We start from the raw sequence: 20,353 nt of genomic DNA on the forward strand, positions 1-20,353 counted from the left end.
AGAGAAGCAACTGTTGACAGATCAGGTTTGTTCTTGCACAAGCAGCTGAGGGGAAAGTGGTGTTCTTCTCTTATCTTGTATAAACTACAGATCACTCACAGGAAATGCAAAGCTGTTAATAAATGCACAATCATAGCAGTTCTTTACAGCCAGGCTCTAGTGCCTTGCCAACTCCACACACACACACACCATCCCTTCTACAATCATCTAACATTTAGAGAGAGCCACCAGGCTGTAAAAATTTGAGATTGGTCTCCCAAACCTCTGGCTAAACTCTGACCTTGCACCTGGTAAGCCACCGACACTCCTGGCACAAGCACATCACCGTTACCCTACACTGTCCCAGTGTGTTTGGGCCCCCAGCTCTCAACTCCTGCTGCAGGACCTTCAAACACTGCTGCTGCCCTCCCAGGCACTGAGGCAGCTGGGGAGGCTGCTTGTTCATCGAGTTTCCTACGCAGAAGTGTTGAATTTTGCAGTGCTGGTCTTGGCCCGAGTGCCCCCTGCCTGCTCTCACACACCCCACTGGTATGGCGACAGCCACAGGGTGGATGACCATAGGGTTCAGTTAACTGGCCAAGAATGTTCCCCAGTAGAGTTATCACCTTAGTTTTAGGCTGCTTTAATTTTAATCCAGTTTGGACATCACCGTGTGGTCCGCCTTACCCAACTATGACTGCAGAGAGAAAGAAGGGTGCTTGAGGGTACCTTTCCTTCCTATTTAAACATGCTGGAGATATAAATCCTTGTTTCAGAGATGACATAGTTGCATTCGTAACTAAAGACTCCTTTGATCTTTCATTAATCTCCGCAAATTCAGATGCTGATTAGCAAAGGGTTTATTCAGCAGTGACTGCATTTACCCAGGCCAAAAACCACTCCTTAATCTCTGCTTCAGAGATTGATTTAATTTTCTGTGACTGCCTGACAATTCGCTCCCTCGTTAATTTAAATGCTATCACATCAGTGACACCGAGGTGGAAAACAGACAGTAGAGGCACTCAGGAAAACATTACCCAGTCCACAAGTCTCATCACAACATATTGGAGGAAAAAATAATAGTCATTAACAGGACTGCGGGCAGGATCTACAGAACCACAAAGCAACACAGCAAGGCTTTGGATGCACCAGGCTTTCTTCAAAGCAGGAATCCCAATTAATGCAGGAGAAGGCTTTAAAAACAAGAGCCAAACCCCAGAGCAACGCAGACACTTGGGCCATGGTGGATGTGGAAGGGGAGCTGGGCACTCCCAGGGCTGTGTTCCAAAGGAGCATCCTGCAAAGCTCCAGCCCACTCACGGAGAGCTGCACAGCCCTGCACCGTGCCACATGGGCACAGCCAGTGCTGCTGCCTGGCAGCAGGGCTGCGATGTGCCCTTCATCCATCCCACCTCACAAAAGGGGATACCACAAAGCTCCGACAGGTTTTTATTTGGCTGGAGGTGAACAGCTCGGTTCAGCACCCTGCAGAAGACAGAAGTGCCTCATTTCCCTTTTTCCACCAAATAGGTGGCAGGAAAAAACAATCCAGGTCACCGGGAATTTTGGGGATGGTCACTCCAAGTCTGTTGGCGTTCAGCTGTTCTTCATGGGTTGATGAAGTGCCAGGTGCCCAACTGGTTTACTGCTTCTGGGCTCTGTGCTAACCAAAACGTTCCCAGCTAATAAAACAGGAAGTACACTTAGTTAAAAAAAAAAAAGAAAAAGACAGGGGATCCTATCAACTAGACAGAGAAACATACAGTGAAGTTCCCAGCAAGGCAGCATAATCCCTAAACTTACTCTGGAAGCAAAAAGTGCCTATGGTCTGTTGTTCTAAGATCAAGATCCTTTTTAATTAAGCATTTCTGCACCCCTTTGAAAGATGTAAAGTGCTAACACGTTATTGCTCCATACCTACGCAAGGAGCACGTGCAGCACCATGGAAACCTTTGGAGGCAGGCCTAGCTGCTGGGGGAAGACGTTTTCTGAAGTGACTGCTTCTTTTGTTCTGACGTATTTGCATGTAGGCAGATGACAGCATTTGCAATTGCAACACTCTTCCACCTCGCCTGCTGACAGCAATATGAGCTAGGGATTTACAGCCAGCTCTCCTGAGGAGCCAGGCTCCTCTCCCACTTCAGCCCTCAGCCTCACACTCTGGCATGCTGCAGAGCACCCCACCACACCTGGCTCATTTCCACTAGGCTTGTGCTTTTTAGCTTAAATTGAGTTTATTCCCTCCCAAACTGGAAGTAAAGCCAGGTACTAAGTGAGTAGAAAAAAAATAAAGTTCTAAATATGTTTCCAAGATGGTCTGTAACAGAGTAGGCATCATCCGTTTTCTCCAAAGTCATTAATTTAAAAAGAAACAAAGCACTTAGTGTCACCGTACTCATTGACTGGCTGCGTTCCTACAAAAAGGAAACACAACCAGCCCTGGTCTGCAGCCAGAACCTGGGCGAACAGCACAAGAAGGGGATCCATGGAAAATTTTGAAGAAACAGGTATCTCTGGAGCTCTACAACACAGGATGAGAAGAGTCATCAGGCTTTGTTTTGCCCCAACTGAATGCACATTCTCGATATGCATCCTCTATCTGAATGAACTGACCGTTTCTGGATTTGAATCTGCAGCCCTAGATGTGATTAGATCTGGAGGGACCCATGCCGCATGAGATTAAACATTCAGCAGTATTACGAAGCCAAGCCTGAATTAGGAGAGCTTATAAATTCAGCTGCAAACAGGAGAGGTGCTGGAGGGAAGCTTCCAACAGAATAATGCATTTACTCATTATGGAAATGCCTTCGCATAATCCCAACCTTCTTTACACAGCTATGGAACGAACAAATACCCACACAGAAGAGAAACTTGGCAGACCTCAAACTCTCTCAAGCACAAACCAGACAGTAATAAAAGCTTTGATCACATATCTGTGCTGTACAAAGTCCTTGCTTCCTTTCTATGGTCAATCTGGGAATACTTATGCATGGAAGCAGACAGCCACACAACCCACTGCCGCATCTACTTATCAAATCAGACTTCACCTCCAGGTGCAAAACCATTTCCCAGCAAACTGCAGGGCTGTCATACCTCCCAGGGCCCTGGGGAGCACACATGACATGTCACCAGCCTCTGCACAGACAACTCTTCCTGCACTGCTCAGCCACACCACGCCACCTCTGCCTGCCGCTGGGACGCAGACATCCTCCCTGTCCCGCAGCCCCACCGCCACCTTCCACCCTCTTCCTCAGCCAGTACCTTGCAGCGAGCAGACTTGACTTCTCCTGACCCAGCAAAACTTTTAAGTGAGCACCTAAATTAACAGCGATGAGAGCCTGTCCTTTAATATTAAGGCACCGTATAAGACAGGCACTGCAAACCCTTTTGGACAGAACTTAAAGTCTGTCCATCACATTCTTGCTTAGTAAAGGCCTGATTCTGACCAATCCTGAACCTGCAGTCGACTCCTAGGGAGGCAGGAATTTAGTGCATGGCCTCCAAATATGAATTACTGAACTGATTTACACAATGCTAAGGCTGAAAGTGTGCAGAAGACAGCCACCAGCTACCCAAGGGCCTCAGCCCCACTCTTCTCCAGCTGCACAGGCCAGTGCCCTGCACAAGGTGACTGGGGTGGCTCCTCTGACTGCCCACAGCAGGTTGAAGATACCTGGGAAAGGTCTCCTTCCCCAGGAGGAACAATCATATACCAGATCTGAGACCTGTTTCTGGTGCAAGGACGGAGGCTGAGAGCATCAACACTCCCATGTTCACCACAGGCTGCAGCCAGCTTCTCCCACAGCCCATTTTTTCCTCTACCTCCCTGTGTAAAGGCAAACATAGGCCTGGGCAGCAGAGTTACAGAGCTAAAGTTGTGACCAACACAAAATACACGTTGCACCTCCCAGACTTCTCTGGCCACCAGGACTGGGGCACCCCCAGCCCACAGAGCTGGGGACTGAACCCCAGGAGGACGCTGCCCTGCCCGAGGTACCCACACCACCACCCCAAGGTGGGAGCTCTGTGGGACAGGCAGTGTGGTGGTGCCTACCCAAAGCAAACACCCACGACAGCAGAAGGCGAGGAAGGCCAAAAAAAAGCAAGGAATTCTCTCTCCCTTTTGTGGGGAGGGACAGATACAGGTTAAGAAAACCCTGACCAGAGCGACTGTCTGCAAAAAGGCATTCCACTGAACTGGTTAGGCAAGGGGCTGCAAGGACGGCTCGCTCAGGGGCATGAAAGGAAGGTATGTACTTGGGGGAGGGGGCCGACCCACTCCATTACTTGGGACAGCGTGCCTGCTCCCACCCGGGAGGGCCCTCAGGGTCCCCAGAGCCCCCAAGACGCTGCTGGGTCACAGGCAGAAGACCAGGAGATTTCCAGGCTCTGCGAGCCCCTCCAACAACACTTTTTCAGGATGCCACCCGCTGAAGTTCTTAGCCCAGGCCACCTTTGTTTGGGTCCCGACTAGCACCGGGGAACTATTTGAAAGGAATTCTGAGGGGTGAAGGAAAGCAGTTTTATGGCAGGCCGACAGCACGCCGGGAGGGCTCCAGGGCAGTGCAGGGGTTATTGCACTGCCACACGCCCGTTCCTCGACAGAGGTCCCCGGCCCCCTCCTCCCCGTAGCTCCAGGGTGCTTAATCAGTCAAAATAAATCATTTTTTCATACAACATCACCTGGCTCCTAGCGCCACAGGAGACAGCCTCAGAGCCCGGTGTGCCTCCAGGCGGGAGGAACAGCATCCCCCTGCAACACAGGCAGGGTGGGCTGGGGAGCATTTCTGGGGTGAAACCCAACAAAGGGCAGGTGGCCCTGTGCATCTCAGGATGCACATCCAACTTACCTTCCTGGGCATCTGCAGCTCCCTCCTGCACCAGGGCCATGGCAGAGACTAAGTGCTCTCCGCGCCCACAAGGACCACCAGCCTCTTGTCCCCGCTACGTGAAAAGGCAGATCTCTGCTGGGGCTTCCCAGCCTGCCTGTGGTTAAGGCCTTGGGAGCAAAAGGGGCACAGCCAGCAGCCACGCCAGCCAGAAACCAGCTGTGCAGGACATTGTGAAAGAGCTGGTCACAAATCACACGACCAGGGGAAGGCTGCTGACTGTCTAATTTCACACCAGACCTACAAACCTTCTTCCTGTCCCCCTCCAGCTCTTTTCATCCCAAGGTAGTGCCAATCACCCATTTCTCTTACTCCTTTCTTCCACAGGACGCAGGAAGGATATTTCTTCCTTATGAACAAAAGCACGAGAACTGCAAGGCTGTGGTTCAGCCAGAGACAGGGCTGTAGCTCAGACAAGGGGGGTTTCTTTGTCAAACCAACCTCCTCGTTGCACTTGCAAGGCAATGAACACAACCACTGGGTGTACAGCAGGGAAGGATCCACGCTCATTTTCCAGCCCACCAGCAGGACAGCTTCTTCAGGCACTGCTCTGAAAACTGAAGCTCAGTTTCCTGACACTTCTGTTCTGAGCAACAATACCAGAACAAGCAAACAACAACAACCACAGCTCCCACCAGAAAGACTCCTGGGATCGAGGGTGGACATCTTTTAAGGCTGAAAATTTCATTTTTCAGCCCTAAGTTGAGTGTAGGTGCAAAGCTTATTTTAAATCCTAGTGGGATTGTCTTCAAGCCCATGGAAGGACAATCGCTTTGAATAAACGAGTCTTATTTGCCATGCATCTATTTTAATCTCACATGGTGGTACATTTCGGACAAAAGCTGGCCTCGCTCTTTTCTTAAGACTAATCTAATAATAAAAATCTCTCTGCCTTGATCTCACTGTTCATCTCTCAGGGCCCCTCTGTTTCTGCTGCATTCCTTTGTGTTTATCTGCCCTCTTCAACTCTTTGCTGCAATCAGCTGCGTGCGGCACCTCGTGTCTAGGAGTGACACGGCTGAGGTTACAGGAGAGACAGGTGCAAGGGGAGCTCTTGCCCCGCAGCTATCCAAAGGAAAAGAGAAGCTGGAGGGGAAGAGGGTTGTAAGGTATTTCAGATTAAAGACGACAAACAGCAAACACCTTGCCCCAGGCTACACATTCCCTGCCAATGCAAGCTGCAGCGGCTGCGAGCCCCAGAAACAGCAAAGCAAACACAGACTGCTCTGCAAGGGGGAGTTGTCACCTGTCAGGGATGTTTGCAAATTTATAGGGAGGTGGTGGTGGTGGTAAGGGGAGTAAAAAGAGCTTTCCTCCTTTTAAGAGACAGGCTGTTTGCACAGGTTTGTGATGCATATTTTGCTTTGTAAAGGCTTTTGTGCAGCTCTCAACTGAGTGAGGGTGCTGTCTTCCAGTGAAGGCAAAGTGGAACATTTGTTAATGAACGTGGGGACACTCATGCTCAAGCAGCGTCTGAGCTGCTGCCTTACAGTAAGGGTAAGGATAGGATGGAATTCCCCTGCTCCCCCTTTGGCTGATCAAGGCAATGAAAAACACTTCTTAAAGATGTCACCATGCAGTTTGGCCTCACCAGAGATGCCTCCTGCAAGGCTGGGATTAAAGCCATCATAAGCAAGAAATAATTTCACAGCAAAAGCTGCCTGCCTTCCTCTTCTGGCCCCAGTGCTCACTTCAGCAGTGGTCAGAGAGGACAAGAGGAAGGGATTTCCCGCTGATGTTTCACTGTATCACAGACAGGAGAGGGAGACTCTGAACAAGGGCTTCAAGGGAGCCTGCCAGCTACTGTAGCACTCTGCTGACAGCTTGGGAGAGCTGGAGATGAAAAGCCTTTGCTAGCACTCAATGCAGCAAGTCCAGATAATGAAGGAGCAAACCTTCTGTTGGCAGCTTATAAAGTATTGAGGACTGTTTTTTAAGGTAGAATAATTACCCAAGCCACTCATTTTGAAAAGTAGGCACCCTCAAAATCTGGAGAACCTTCTGGACTAGCTACTGGACCAGACACCATTTTACTAAAGCTGTGCTACAGCACTGGGGAGAGCTGAGAAGTGTCCTTTCAGACTCATGCTGAAGGCTTGCACAGTGCTGCCCCTCTGAGCCCAACCTGAACACAGAATCAAAAGATGACCACACCTGACATTTGCCACCTCTTTGTGCACTTGGAATAGCTTCACTACATTAGCCAAGCAGATACCCAACCTCAGTGTGGCCTTTCCACCCTTCACAATCCTGCGAGCAAAGAGGAACACGCTACCCCATCCTGTGCCATTTTTCAGCAGCCACAGCAGTCAGGAAGTATTCTGGCACCGGAGACTACCATCAGCATGACTTGGGAACCCTTTCACTGCAGATGCAAGCCTCGGGGTTACAGGCACTGCCAACCAATACCTCTGCTGAAAACATACCATGGTTGAGCACATAAAAGATGATTTTTGATTAGCCATGGAATTAAATGACAGTTTCTCAGGACAGAAATGCAGAGGAACAAGAAGATCTACGGATGCCAACATGAACTTCAAAGTAGACAGGATAGATACTGAAAAGTATACAAGACTCAGGAAGAAAATTGGCACACAAACATCTCAAACTCCTGAAATACCTCCTGCTCCTGCCTGCAAGAACAGCACCTGGCTTCTTCACCAGAGCTATTGGTAAGAAGAGCTCCACCTTTGGCACAAACTGACATGAACCAGCAACCACCTGTGCCTCATCTGCATTCCAGTCTCAGAGTACACTGGTGAGACACCCACAGCCAAGACTAGTTACAAATAATCACTAGCTCTGCCCATCTGGAAACACAAATCGAAAAAAACATGAGGGTCTGAAACCAAGTCTTCTCTTGGAGGCCAGATACAGATGAAAAACAAGTCAGTTAAGAACATCCTCAAGTCTCACCCCTTGGTCAGCAGAAATGCAACAGTACTTGGAACATCAACTATTTTAACCCTCAGGCCACATAAACAAGCCTTAAGCGAGGAGACAGCAGGAAGAGCCAAGCAACCAAACAAGCACAGGAGCCATTCCACCTGTTTCACTGCCTCATGTCTCTCTGCTGCCTTTGCTTTAGCAGGAGAGGAAGAGCTGGCCTGCTCCCTGTTGCAGCCCTGGGGAGGCACAGAGGAACCTTTCCATGGGTCTCTCCCAGTCTCAGTTAGACACAAGTATTGGCGCTGCAGTTCATCACCACCAGTTGCCTGTGGCACCATGCTCCCAAGCAGCTTTCATGAGCGAGACACAACAGGCAGAGCAAGAAGGAACTCCCTCAATCATAGAGAGCAGCCACAGCTCCACCAAGAAAGAGAAAAGATCCTCAGGGAAACACATCAGGAAGGGTTTCTACTGAAACCCCCCATCTTTCTCCAAAGTTTAAAGAAATCCTTCTCTCTACTCACCCACATCGGGTCACTCAGCTCCGTATCCTGCAGCCGGACACAATCCATGCTGATTTCTATTTTATTAGTAGGGCCATTTTCAGATGGGTCATCAATGAAGTTCAGATCAATTGGCTGAACCGAGCATATTGGCCTGAAAAAAAGAGTAACCCAGTTAAAACAGGCCAAATCCTGTCCCCTCCAACTCCCCATGAGCCAGGGTGTCCCCAGGATTTAGGCATAATCATGACCTAGTCTCAAGACAAAGCAAGCAATTCCTGATGAGTACCCACTCACTCACCATGCTAGTGGCAGCCCCTGAACAGAACTAGGCCTAGAGGAATGTTTCATTTGCCTGACTAAAAGAAAAAAAAAAAAAGAGACAAGACTGACAAGTTAAATAACTGAAAGACAGAACTCATAGAGGATTTATAGCAGTAACTGTCTCAATCATGGCAAGACAGAAGTGGGAACAGAGTTGGTTTTATTTCCTTCAAAAGACCTGACAGTGAACAGTGCACCATCACCACTTCTCTCTCCCTGGAATAATGAACGAGGGAAACTTACTGCCTGGACATCATGAAATAGAGTCATTACCCCACTTTCTGAGGGGAAAACGTCACCTATCCAGCTTATGTGGTCTCATGCTGGAATACAGTTACCACAATAACCAAAATTCTTGAGGAAATTCAGTGTCACAGGTGATCCCTGCATCTGTTTCCCACAACCTGGATGAAGAACCTCTTCAGAGCTCAAGAGCTGTCAGTCAGACTCACACCCACATCTTCTAAGTGACAGGTACACAGCATTCTGAAATCCCCAACATCAGTTCCCTGAGCAACCTAACTGCACGAGTGCCCTGTCCCAAAATGCATTCTTCCACTGGCTCCACCGAAGGACTACTTACTGCTCCAGGAAGTCCCAGATATGCTGGATCACCTCTGGGCTGAGGAACTCCCTGGGCTGCGAGCTCTGGGACATGGCTGATCGGTAGTAACTCTCCTTCCAGGAGAAGTGGCTCGGAGTTTCTACAAACCTTACAAAACAAAAACACACACACACAAAGATATGTTGAATGCATGAGACAAACTCGATGAAAACCCATAAATAGAAGCTATTGTGTGAAAAGGAGACACGCTGAATGCCTGGAACATTCACAGCTGTACAATTCACATTCCACACTGCTGCAGATGCTGTATTTAGACAGCAGAGGATCTGGCCACCCTTCTCAATAAGTTAAATACCTCTGTGTCCGCCAGGATACTTCATCATAAGGAATCCCAAAGAGGGGAAAAAAGGGGAAAAACACCTCCATTTTGCTCCTGAAACATGAACTTTTCACCTAGAGCAGGGACTTTTTTGCAGCACTTCAGTGGTGCACAATTCCCCCCTGCTCAGCTGCCTCTAGATTGCACTACCTTAAATCACTTAGTGACTTCACCTACACCTAGCCACTGCAGCAGAGGTCTTGGACTAAAATAAATATTCTTAAAAAAAAAAAAAAAGAAATATTGCCATACTTTAAAAGACAGAATAAAATTCTACCACCATCAGGATATGCCTGCTTCCCTACAGCCTTTCACCTCCAATCATTTCTGAACCCACTTGGCTGATTTCTGCCAGATCTGCTAATTACCTTGGCCATTTTTATCCCCTTAAGCTCCTGCAAGCCTCACAGAAATAGGTGGGCCCAAGAGGAGCAGTGACGAAGCCGGAGCACTCGCGCCTTCCACAGCTGCACATTCTCATCCCACTGGCCCATTTCTAAATTGAAACGCAGCAGCTTTTATGCCCGGGTCAAAATACTCAACGGCTGCAGGGACACGAGGGGGAATTTCTCAAGTATATTTGCACTTGAGAAAAAACTCTCAGTTCAGCTTAATTAAAGCATCAGTCAGGTGATCGCTTTTCCTCCTACAGAAATGGGGGCACCCCACAAGATTTTCATATAAGGGTTGTTTCAACACAATGCTAGTAAACAGCAGTAGTCCCTGCCAGAGGAGCAGCTGTGACAGGAGCCAAGACTATAAATGGATTCCAAGGAGAATTAGACTAACATTTGTTTTGGCACATTTTGGTGCTGTTTAGCACAACAGCCTAAACAAATTGCAGGGAAGACCCTAACTTATTAAGCTGCCAAAATTAATAAGTGTTTCAGACAGATGAACAAACTACAGTTGTTCTTTTGCTCTACTTTTTTTTCCTGAAGCATCTATTACTGACAGCTGTCAGAGGAGCAATCTAGCTCTTTACTGAATTTAAAAGGCCTCTCATGTTTTGAGAACAACTCAGGTCTGCAAAAGACAGGGCTTTCCTCTCACTGCTGCTGCTCACAAACTGCATGTTGTCTGAAAAGGGCAGATAGCTTAAGAAAACTAACAGAAATCAAGCGGTTTCAGCCCCCAGATCACAGCTGAGCGTCCCTTAAAAATAGGTGAAAGTACCACTTCAGAAGTTGCTCTTTTTTTTTTTTTTTTTTAATAAAAACACCACCTTTTAAAACATCCAGAGGGGGGGGAAAAATATCAAAAGTACAAAAGCTAATAGCTCTTTCTCCGTGATGTGAGCACATACCCACACTAAATGTGAATAAATAATCATAAGTCCTCTGAGAGCAGCAGTTATCCCACAAAGTACCAGAAATTACTCCTTTCAGGCTTTCAGTCTGGTAATGCACTTTCAGGAGTGCCATATAGAAACCCAGACGAACAGATCTAGCCTAAAGCCTGCTATATAAGCTGAGCACCAGTGCGACAACAAGCTTTGGAGGACAACATCAGGACAGCGTGGCCTCAGGTGAAGGTGAGCCCACAGCTGCTCTGTCACTTATCAGAAGTGGCCTTGACTTAAACACTAACAAATACTTTTTAGGAACTCGGTCCCAAGGTACTGACAACAACCAGCCACACCAACTCCCTATTACTTACACATGAACCAATTTCACCAAAAAAAAAGTTTTCACGAGAGACCTTCCTCAGATACCTTCGTTCTTCTGAGAAGTCTCATAGCAATGAGGTTGCTGCATGCCGTGACATGTCCCATCTCTGGTTCACAGCAGCACAAAGCCCCAGGTCACAAGAAGACCAAGCAACCAGTTCAGCCCTGCCCCCTCTGCAGCCCCACATGGCAGCAAAGCAGAAGTTGCTTCTCACACACCTACCCCAAACAAGCACTCCCCATAGGGCCCGCAGCACAGGAGAGGAGGAAGGCACTTGCTGCACAGCGTGATAGAGCCAGAAAGCTTCTTACTCTGCACCTCTGAAGCTTTCAGGGTGTTGCATCACACCGCCAAAGGACACAGCTGATGTGTCCCTGTACTAAACCCAATTCCAGTCTTCTCTGGAATAATTTTCCATCTGTGTCATCTTCATACCTTTACCGAACCAAGCTCCTAGCATACCATTTCTGAACAAAGCTACAATAGGTTTTACCTGATGGCCAAAACGCACATTTCATCATATCAAACAAGAGAAGCTCCCTGGTTAATGCTTTCACAGAAGCAAGATTCTAGACTCCTTTAACCCTCTCTGCATGCAAGCCAAGCTGTTTCCTTCCCTGTGACATTACCAAAATCTAAACCGGTGGTATTTTCCTTAACAAGCAGGCTTTAAGATGGTTGAGCAGCCTCTGCCTACTAAACAGTTTACCAAAGTAAGCAAATTTGCTCTTCAACTAGAAAATAACAGCTGAAGTCTGAGCAAGATCTATGCACAAGTTTCACTACTCCAGTTAATTGTCTTTCCCTACATCAGCAAGCCCTCAGCTCCAGTAAAATAATCCCTGAGTGCCTGAAGTTAATCACAAGAGAGCATGACTTTGCATTGTTTAAATTGTTCCTACCAGCTGCTGTTTTTTTTATTATTATTTTTATTATTATTTTATTAACAGACATTTAAACAACACCCTGTTCACCCACAGCCACTCATACCAAAGTGCATGGCAGGAGATAGCGCTGCTAAACACAGCCTGCTGTACCAAAACACTGACTGCGACAGGACAAAGCACCCTGGTAAGCCCTGCCGGGCCCGCCCTCTGCTTTAAATCCACAAACTATACACTTAGTTCACAGCATTAACTGCTGAAATAGTCAGCAGGCAGCTTGCCACAAGCTATACACACACCAAGGTGGAACTGCAGAGGGATTTATAGCCCCCATTACGCTGGGAGCTGAATAGGACATCACACTCACAAGTCCCCTCCTTCAGAAGCCATCAAGGGATGTTTAATTAAAAGAAATAGCAGCTTAAGTAGTCTCTGAGAGGCATAATCTCACCAAGAGCACAGGGTTTGCTGGCACTGTGCTGTAGCACTGCTCCTCTGCCTCTGGCTCCCAGGACAGACCCACTCCCACTGAGGCCTAGCCCAGCCCTGCCCCACTTATCCTGCACGAGCTGAAGGAGTCTTGGCCCCGACTCCAGGTGAAAGCAGTTTGCCAGATTCACCCGGTAGGCTGAAGCCTCTTGCTTCCAAACATTGCTGATTTGAAGATCATTTCCCCACCAGAGGGGGGCTGCACCCCAGCTGATTCAGTTTGCCATCACACTGACAAGCGAGAGCTCTGCAAACTGGCAGGGAAAGCAGCACGCACTCCTCTAGCTGTGCCCACACAGCAACCAACACCAGAGCCTCTGGAATGTTAAGCTTTACATTTAAAAAATAAAACAAAATAAAACTAGCTAGCAAAGCTTTGGGCTTTCACAAGCTTTCGTCCATTTGCACTGCTGAGGGTCCCAGCTACCAACCCTGGTAGAAACAGCGCGGTTTGCTCAGCCCAGCACCCCTGAGCCGGTGGGGGAGCCAGGGGAAAGCAAGGCATTGCAGCTCCCACTATCTCATTCTAACCACATACTTTCTACTCTTTATCACCTTTTTCCCCTTTCCACGTTCACCTCAAAAACATAAAGAAGAAGCAACAACGCACAATGAAAAAAAAAATCACTTTCTGTACCAGAAAACAATGACAGAAAAATGTTAAACTCAACTGTTGCAACATAGCAGTGTACCCCACCTAAAAAGCTAACTTTCACTACACACAGCCTTTCTTAGAAAGGGCTAAAACCAAAATACTAAGGCTTGACTTACCACTGGGACAAGGCAGGAGGTCCTGTAGAAAGTAAGACCTGGGTTTTATACAGAGCATGCCCAGACCCTCCTGTGTAGTCTTGGCCTTAAAGGCAGATATCTCCTGCTTTGTACAGGATTAGACCTGATGTAGGGCACAACTTAGCACCCCTGTGGTGCATGCTGAGGACCTGCAATCTCCTTACAAATATAAGACTGCCGTGGCCAGAAGATAGCTCAGTTTTCTTCGATTTCCCCTCCAAAACACACTTGGAGTTTCAACACTCCAGACTGCCTCAAAGTTAATAGTTGATTATATTGGGAAATCAGAGTGAGGTATCTTATTGAAATTTCTAGGCTGGCTTTTGGATCTGAGCACCTCCAGTTTTCCTTAGTTTCCCTGGAGCTCAGCACCTCTGGCAAGTATTTTTCTGCATCTCCCTTTCCCCCCTGCAGTGTGCAAACTCTCAGAAACTGTCAGCGTGGTTTATAGATGCTGAGCTTCAGGGCTTCATACTGGTTCTGTGCATTATAAAACCACAGTGTGAAATCTTGTGGGAAGAAATCATTCATAGTATGGACAAGCAGAATGAAATGGAGCTTTTTTTTTTTCTCTCTACTGGCAAAGTTAAAGAATGACTCTTTCTGCTTCTCCCCACCAAATGCCTCTCATTGGTGTACAGTTTTCTGTCACTGGGTCTATAGTACTCAGTCAGTGGACAAAGCAGATGGGGCCAGAGAAGTCCGTTTTTGTAAGCTACAGATTTTCCTATTTGTTCACAATATATATTCCTCTAAAGGAGCTAGTGGCAGAGTACTTAGGAAACTTTGATGCAGAGAGAGCATCTACTCTTATTAAGAAAGCACTTCCACATTATACAAATGAACCAAAAGAATAATTAATAATGTCTAAATAATGATATCTAATGTGTCTCATTTTATTCATAGCTCTCAAAGTGCTCTACAAAGGAAGACAGAATAATTACTCCCATTTTACCTGTGGGAAAACTAAGGCACCAGGAGGTCATAGGATTACTCATGGTTATTCAGCAAGCAGTCGTGCAGCCAGAAATACAGCCTTGGTCACCTGAGTCCCAGCATGGTGCTGCACAAAAGGAACTGGTGATTTGAGGTGTACAGGCAGAAACACTGAAAAGAGACTTGATATCTTCAGGTACAGTATGCACTGCACTTCCTAGAGCAACAAACTCCAGACTTCATTTATCTTTAGGCACCAAAATGCTGATGCCCACGAATGAAAATCAGGGCTGCCAAAATGCTGTGACTTGCATTACACCGCAGGGTAGAGTTCAGGGTAGAAGTAGGATTCAAATCTAGATGTCCAGGCTAAAACCTAACCTTTCTTCCTGTATGCTTACAGCAGTTAACCACTGAACAGCCCCTAATTCATGCATATATTAATATATTAGCTCTCTATGGTCATGAGGTGTGGGCTTGGGAGGGATGCAAGACACAGAGCAGAGTAGTCGGCAGCCTCAGATGGGCTCTAGCAATCCCAGTCCACGTGCTGGTCTCTGCCTTCTCCAGTTACAAATGGAAGGGCATCAAACGGAATGGTAAGCAAATGATTATAAATCAACGGGAACTGCACTTAGCTGCCTGAATCTTGCTATTACTTGGATGTTTAGTCTTAAATTGGGGAGCGGGCTCCTTCTCGGACCTCACCGTTGAAACCCAAGGAATTGGCAGTGCTTGTCCTGCCGGAATTCCCCCTGCTCTGCATTTTAACACCACCGTGATTTGTAGACATCGCTACCTAATGAAGCGCACAGCTGTGCAAGAGGAGAAGGAAGCGGGGTCTGGCAGCACGGGACAGGCGTGTGCCTGGCAGGCAGCGTCATCTGGAATTCCCCAGAGTGAGAAGCATGCTCCCCCGGCCCCCCCGGCCACCCTTGCCTGGCCAAGCGTGCCCTGGAAGCGCCCGATGGAGAACTTCTGCAACCAGGCGTGTTCCTTCCCATGAGCAGGGAAGCAAAAGGAAAGCCCATAGGTAGACAGGGAGTCCACGAGAGGCTGATTCCCATTGCAGCAGAGGCAGGTCCTGTTGAGCAGCAGTCATAAACATTCATCCTCCTTTAGATTTCCAGCCCAGCTTTCAGATTTAGCTTTCTGCAGTCTAGATTTCCAGCAACTTCTCTAAACCCTTTGGATTGTCCTCCCATATTACACTGCTCCTATGTGTCAATCCTATAAAGTAGTTCCAGATGAAGGGTGATGGATGCATGAGTTTGCAAGGGCAAATGCAAGGAATAACAAACACTGACACAGGATTTTTTTTTTGAGTCAACATACAACTTTCACTGATAGTTCAAATGGTCATCCTTTTTTTTTTCTTTTTTTTTTTTTTTTTCTCCCAGATCCAATCTGCAGTCTCACTGAGAAATGTGGAGACAACAGCATGGGTTATAGGGAGGGGCAGCTGGCAGATAAGCAGTCCAGCAACAGAGATGTGCAGTAGAAAACTGAAGAGGCTAACTGCCCAAAGGGTGAACCCCAGTCTCAGAAGCAGCCTCCAGTTTAGGAGAACTGGGGAGCTAGGAGTGACAGCAGCAAAGGATTCTGTGACTCTGCTAGGTTCCTGGGGTCCTATGGCATCTATCAACAACAGCCTAGGGAGGACTGGAGCTTCTTCCTATTCTCTAGGCAAACGATACATGTATTGTACATATCCTGCTGCGGCTATGAAGTGTATGATATTTAGAGGAATTAAAGCAATTTTGTCTCAGAGGAATGCTGACTGTATTGCTTCAAAAAACAGCGTTCTGTTAAGAGTCTGCTGCAAGCGCATCCCAGTTTCCCTGTGACTTAATTTCTCTTTTGGGGGTGTATGTGTGTGAGTGGAGCACAAAGGGGGAGGAAGGATGGTTCAGCTTTCCGGTTGCTCTTTGCTCGGGCCTTCAGTGCGAGGACAAAACTGACCTATATCAAAGAAAGTGAAACTGCCTGCACGGAATGATCCTCCTCATTCACCACGCTGAAAAACACGAGGGGGATTTTCTCCCATTCATCACTTTCTTTCATTTAGAGTCATCTTGCGTTTGACTATGCCCGCAGTGGATGCAACCATTTCGGCTCCGCGGTGTCCCCTCGAAGCACGTTGTATCACTGCAGCCCCAGCCCCATGGCAGCACCCTGCTCCAGCAAAGCTCCCTGGGGAGAAAAAGGTGCTCTGTGCACCAACACAGCCCTGCCGAGGGGCTCCCGGCCTGGGCACTGCACAGCACGCTGCAAACTGCTTCTGGAAGCCAGATAGCTTCAGAAAGTCAGCAGTAACCCAGGAACCCACCGCCACATCTGCTATCTACATCTTATCATTATCAGCCTGTCAACAGTGACCACTTCTACATGTCAGAGGTATTTCTTTGCCCTCAGGGCTCCAAGCAGCTAATTGCTCCACCAGCACCAGGCATCAGCCCCTAATTGTCACAGCAAAGTACCCCTATTTCTTTCACCTCCATCCCTTAGCGTCCTGTGAACTTTCCCAGACCTCTCTTATCTCCCACTCACCCTGGACACCCCCCTTCTCCACCCTCAGCTTCTCACCCATCCTTGGAAACTACCTCCTCACCCGGCCGCGGACATTCCCTCCCCTCTGCTTGGCCCAGACACCCACTCCCTTTCTCAGCAGGGGCAGAGAGAGACAAAGCTCTGGCCAAGTTGTAAGCCTTGCCACAGCATGTCCTCCACCATGCAAGATGTTTTCCTGCTCCCTGCTTGCTAGTGTGGGATACAGAGCCCTCGTAACCTCCAAAAAAACACCCAGGAGCCTGAGCAACCCACTTCAGGAAGCCAAGTGTTAGAGCACGAGGCTGGGGCTCGTGCCCGTCTTTGCCCTTCTATTTCACAGCTATGGCAATGCCACCAGCTTTGTAAAGCACGCAGGGACCTGCTGGCAATCCTTACATCTCCAGGGAGACACTGCTCCGAGCCCTTCCCCCTTTAAATAGTAAAAGAAAATTTAAATCTCCGTCCCCTTTTGAAAAGCAGTGTAAAACCAATTAGAAAGCAGTTGCAATTGTATTATTTTGTAACTCACTTTTGCAGCCAATCCTCACCCCACGCCTATCTGCAGCGATGCTTAAAGGTGGTGCTCATCTGGAGAGGGAGCGGTGGGAGCTGCCGGGCGGGGGGAAAGCTTTGCTGCACTGAGAAAGTCTCACAAGCGACAGGAGTGGAAAATCCAGGCCCAGCCCTCGAAATTCTGAGGTAATTTTAAGCCAAGTTTGAAAAGAATTGCAAGGTAGACTTTACAGGGAAACCGTTCAGAAACATATTCAAGTCCATTAAAAAAGAAGAAGAAAAAGAAGAAAGAAATCCCTTTGGCCTACACAAAAAGTGTTTCACTTGCTCAGTTTTAGATACTGCTGTGCAGTACAAAGGGAGCCCCTGATTTCATCAGGCGGCTCCTTTCTGGAGGTGAAGGAGGAGAAAGGCAGGCATTAAATGCCCAAAGCACCCCAAAACAGCCAAGCCCATCCCTTCTGGCTATCCAGACCTCTGCAACACCAAGGATTAGTAGCAGAAAATAAAATGAAACAACTCCAGGAACAAGAGTGTGAGTTCATTTTTAAGATTACAGTCATGACAAAATACAGCTATTACAGGCCTTCAGCACTGCGCTGTAGTGATTTTAGGTAAGGAAAAAGGAAAATTAAACAGTTCTGAAAAAACGATGGTCAGAAACCTGACCTTCCTGAGGCTTTCTGAATCCAGTCCCCCCTTTGAGCTTTGCTCATCAGCATTTTCCCTCGAGCATTTACCTAATGATAATTTTTGCAGCAGCCTGTTGCTGTCCATTTTTTAACAAGGAGCTTGCTCTTAGTATTTCCCACAGGAAACGAGGAGGCCTGGGTTTTCCCTCTTTAAACTATTGACTGCTAAAACTTTGCAGTGCTGCGTGCAGCCAGCATCTCTCAGGTTTCACTAGCCTACCTCCACCAGCACTCTAGCACAGAGACCACAACACAGAACGAGAAATCGCTGTATTTATTACAGATGGTAAAATAACTCAGCCAAGCGCAGCAGAGCTTCAGAGAGGCAAGAACAGGCTCTCACGATATGCTCATGGTTCTGGAAGAGGCCAGAGCTTGGAATTAACATCTCCTAAGGGCTGTGCATGAACAGAGCAAGTGCCAGCCACCAGCAGCACGCTGCCAAGCAGGCCTAAGACAAAGCCCAAAGATGAAGGGTTTGCCATGAGCACGGCCACTCTCCCGAGCCAGGGATGTGCACGGTGCCAGGGAGACCTCTGGGTTCCTGAGCGGCTTGCTTGCGAGCACAATGAAAGTGAGATACATGGAGAACAGAGCAACTGTTAACAGTCAGTGCATCCTTGCCTGAACTGAGATGTGGGCACCTTGTTCTGCCTGCTGCTGGGAGGTTCAGTGGGTAAAGAGGCGGCAGTGTGTGGCCGTGGAGTTTGGAAAACCAGGCAAACCCAGCTCAGGTCACTGCAGATGCCCAGGTCTCTGCCCCCCATGTCCCCAGGATGGAGGTGCTGAGTGCAGTTTGTGGGTCAGGACGGAGGTGCTCAGAGGGCTGTGCTCTCACCTTGGGTCTCTGCAGCGCTGTGGTAGCACCCTGCAGCTTGCTCCCAGCTCCGAGCAGAGCCCGGCAGAGGTTTCCCGCACGCAGCCTTTTCCTGCATGTGCCAAATCACCACTGGTGGCATTTAAGGGCACACGTTCCCCAGGACACCACGCTCCAGCAAGGACAATTTATTTTAAATGCGCTGAGATGCGAGCCTTTCTGATGCATGCAGGAATCTGATCCTCTCTCTGCCGGGGCCTTCCCAACAGCTCGTGGGGTTGGTTTGCCCAAGGGGAAGGCAGTGGGCAGCCCAGCATACTGAGCAGCAGGTGCTGAGATGCTGCTGTCCCCAGTCATACAGGGCAAACAGTCCCCAAACCTGGCTGCCATGAGGAGGGGCTGGTGAGGGGACATCCCATGCAGGTTTCAATACAGTCCCCCCCACAGGGAGGGAGCAAAGCAAGAGAAATCCCGTAGCCCATGCTGATTTTCAGCCCTGGGATATTACACATGGCAGGGCATTTATCATACATTTGTATGATAATCAAAGAGGAGAGGGACAACTTCCCAGGCTGCAAACATCAAATACGTGATTCTTGTTTAGAACAGGAGGGTCTCACAGACTGTTAACTGCAAAAGACTCAACATTTTGAGCATTCAGGCAAGACTCTTGGCTCCCCGCAGCACCTAGGCTTCCGAAAGCCACCTTAGTCTTTGGTTACACAAATTCTTTAATTGATTAACCACTCAGGGGACTTACAAAGTCTCTCAAGCTCTCTCGGGAAGGCTGAATCTTACAAAAATAAAGTAAATCATCACGATAATGCAGAAAGTCCCTAGAACTCTTTAAAAGCAGGAAACTGCAAAGAGCAACATCCTGTGGTTCAGTAAATAATTAAAATGCAAACCAGAAACACCAGCAAAACAGATGTTAGGTGCAGTCCTGCACTGTGAGTTTGGTTGAAGGTCTCACTTGTTACCTCACAGCCAACCTGCTAAATCCAATGCACTTTGGATGATAAAAAAAATAACTTCCATCCCCTACCCCTGCCACCATTGATGCTCCTACAGGAAAATGAGGTCTTCTGCTGAATACGATGCTGGCTGCATTTTTCAGCTTGTAGTAACTCTGTGGCAGGCCAGCTATTGCTAAGCCCAAGGGCAGAGAATCCTTCTCCCAAATATAAGAGCACTTACAAAAACCTTTCTCTATGTCACAAATTTGCTGCAAGACAGGGCAGATGAAGGACAAAGAAATAAGAACAGATTATAGTCCTGGAAGACAAGGACAAGTAAACTGCTTATCGGAACTGCTGCTAGTGTGTATGGGAACAATACCTGCTGTGCTCACAGAACCTTCACTTGTGCAACTATGCCTGGTGTTAAGAAATTACAGGCTCGGCTCCCTATAATTTTATCAATACATTGCCACACCCAATGCGATTTATCATTTTTGCTTGTGATTATCTTAAAGCGCTAGCT

General features: G+C 47.9%; 1 protein-coding gene across 9 annotated transcripts in view; it reads right to left on the reverse strand.

Annotated features, from left to right (window-relative positions):
- TP63 (tumor protein p63) overlaps window positions 1-20,353 on the reverse strand; it is a 226,017-nt gene that overhangs the window by 72,792 nt on the left and 132,872 nt on the right. For 5 of the 9 annotated variants that reach the window (XM_035334735.1, XM_035334727.1, XM_035334728.1 and 2 more), the window contains 2 exons: window positions 9,168-9,296; window positions 8,282-8,414 (listed from right to left, as the gene is read on the reverse strand). In XM_035334735.1, the coding sequence (XP_035190626.1) occupies window positions 8,282-8,414; window positions 9,168-9,296 (262 nt within the window). Of the gene's footprint in view, window positions 1-8,281; window positions 8,415-9,167; window positions 9,297-11,242; window positions 11,265-12,188; window positions 12,341-12,533; window positions 12,682-13,342; window positions 13,451-20,353 lie in introns of those variants that run through there. The other 4 variants (XM_035334731.1, XM_035334729.1, XM_035334732.1 and 1 more) reach the window with 4 other exon arrangements.

The sequence above is a fragment of the Oxyura jamaicensis genome, chromosome 9 (genome assembly GCF_011077185.1).
Source record: "Oxyura jamaicensis isolate SHBP4307 breed ruddy duck chromosome 9, BPBGC_Ojam_1.0, whole genome shotgun sequence".
NCBI classification, from domain to species: Eukaryota; Metazoa; Chordata; class Aves; order Anseriformes; family Anatidae; genus Oxyura; species Oxyura jamaicensis.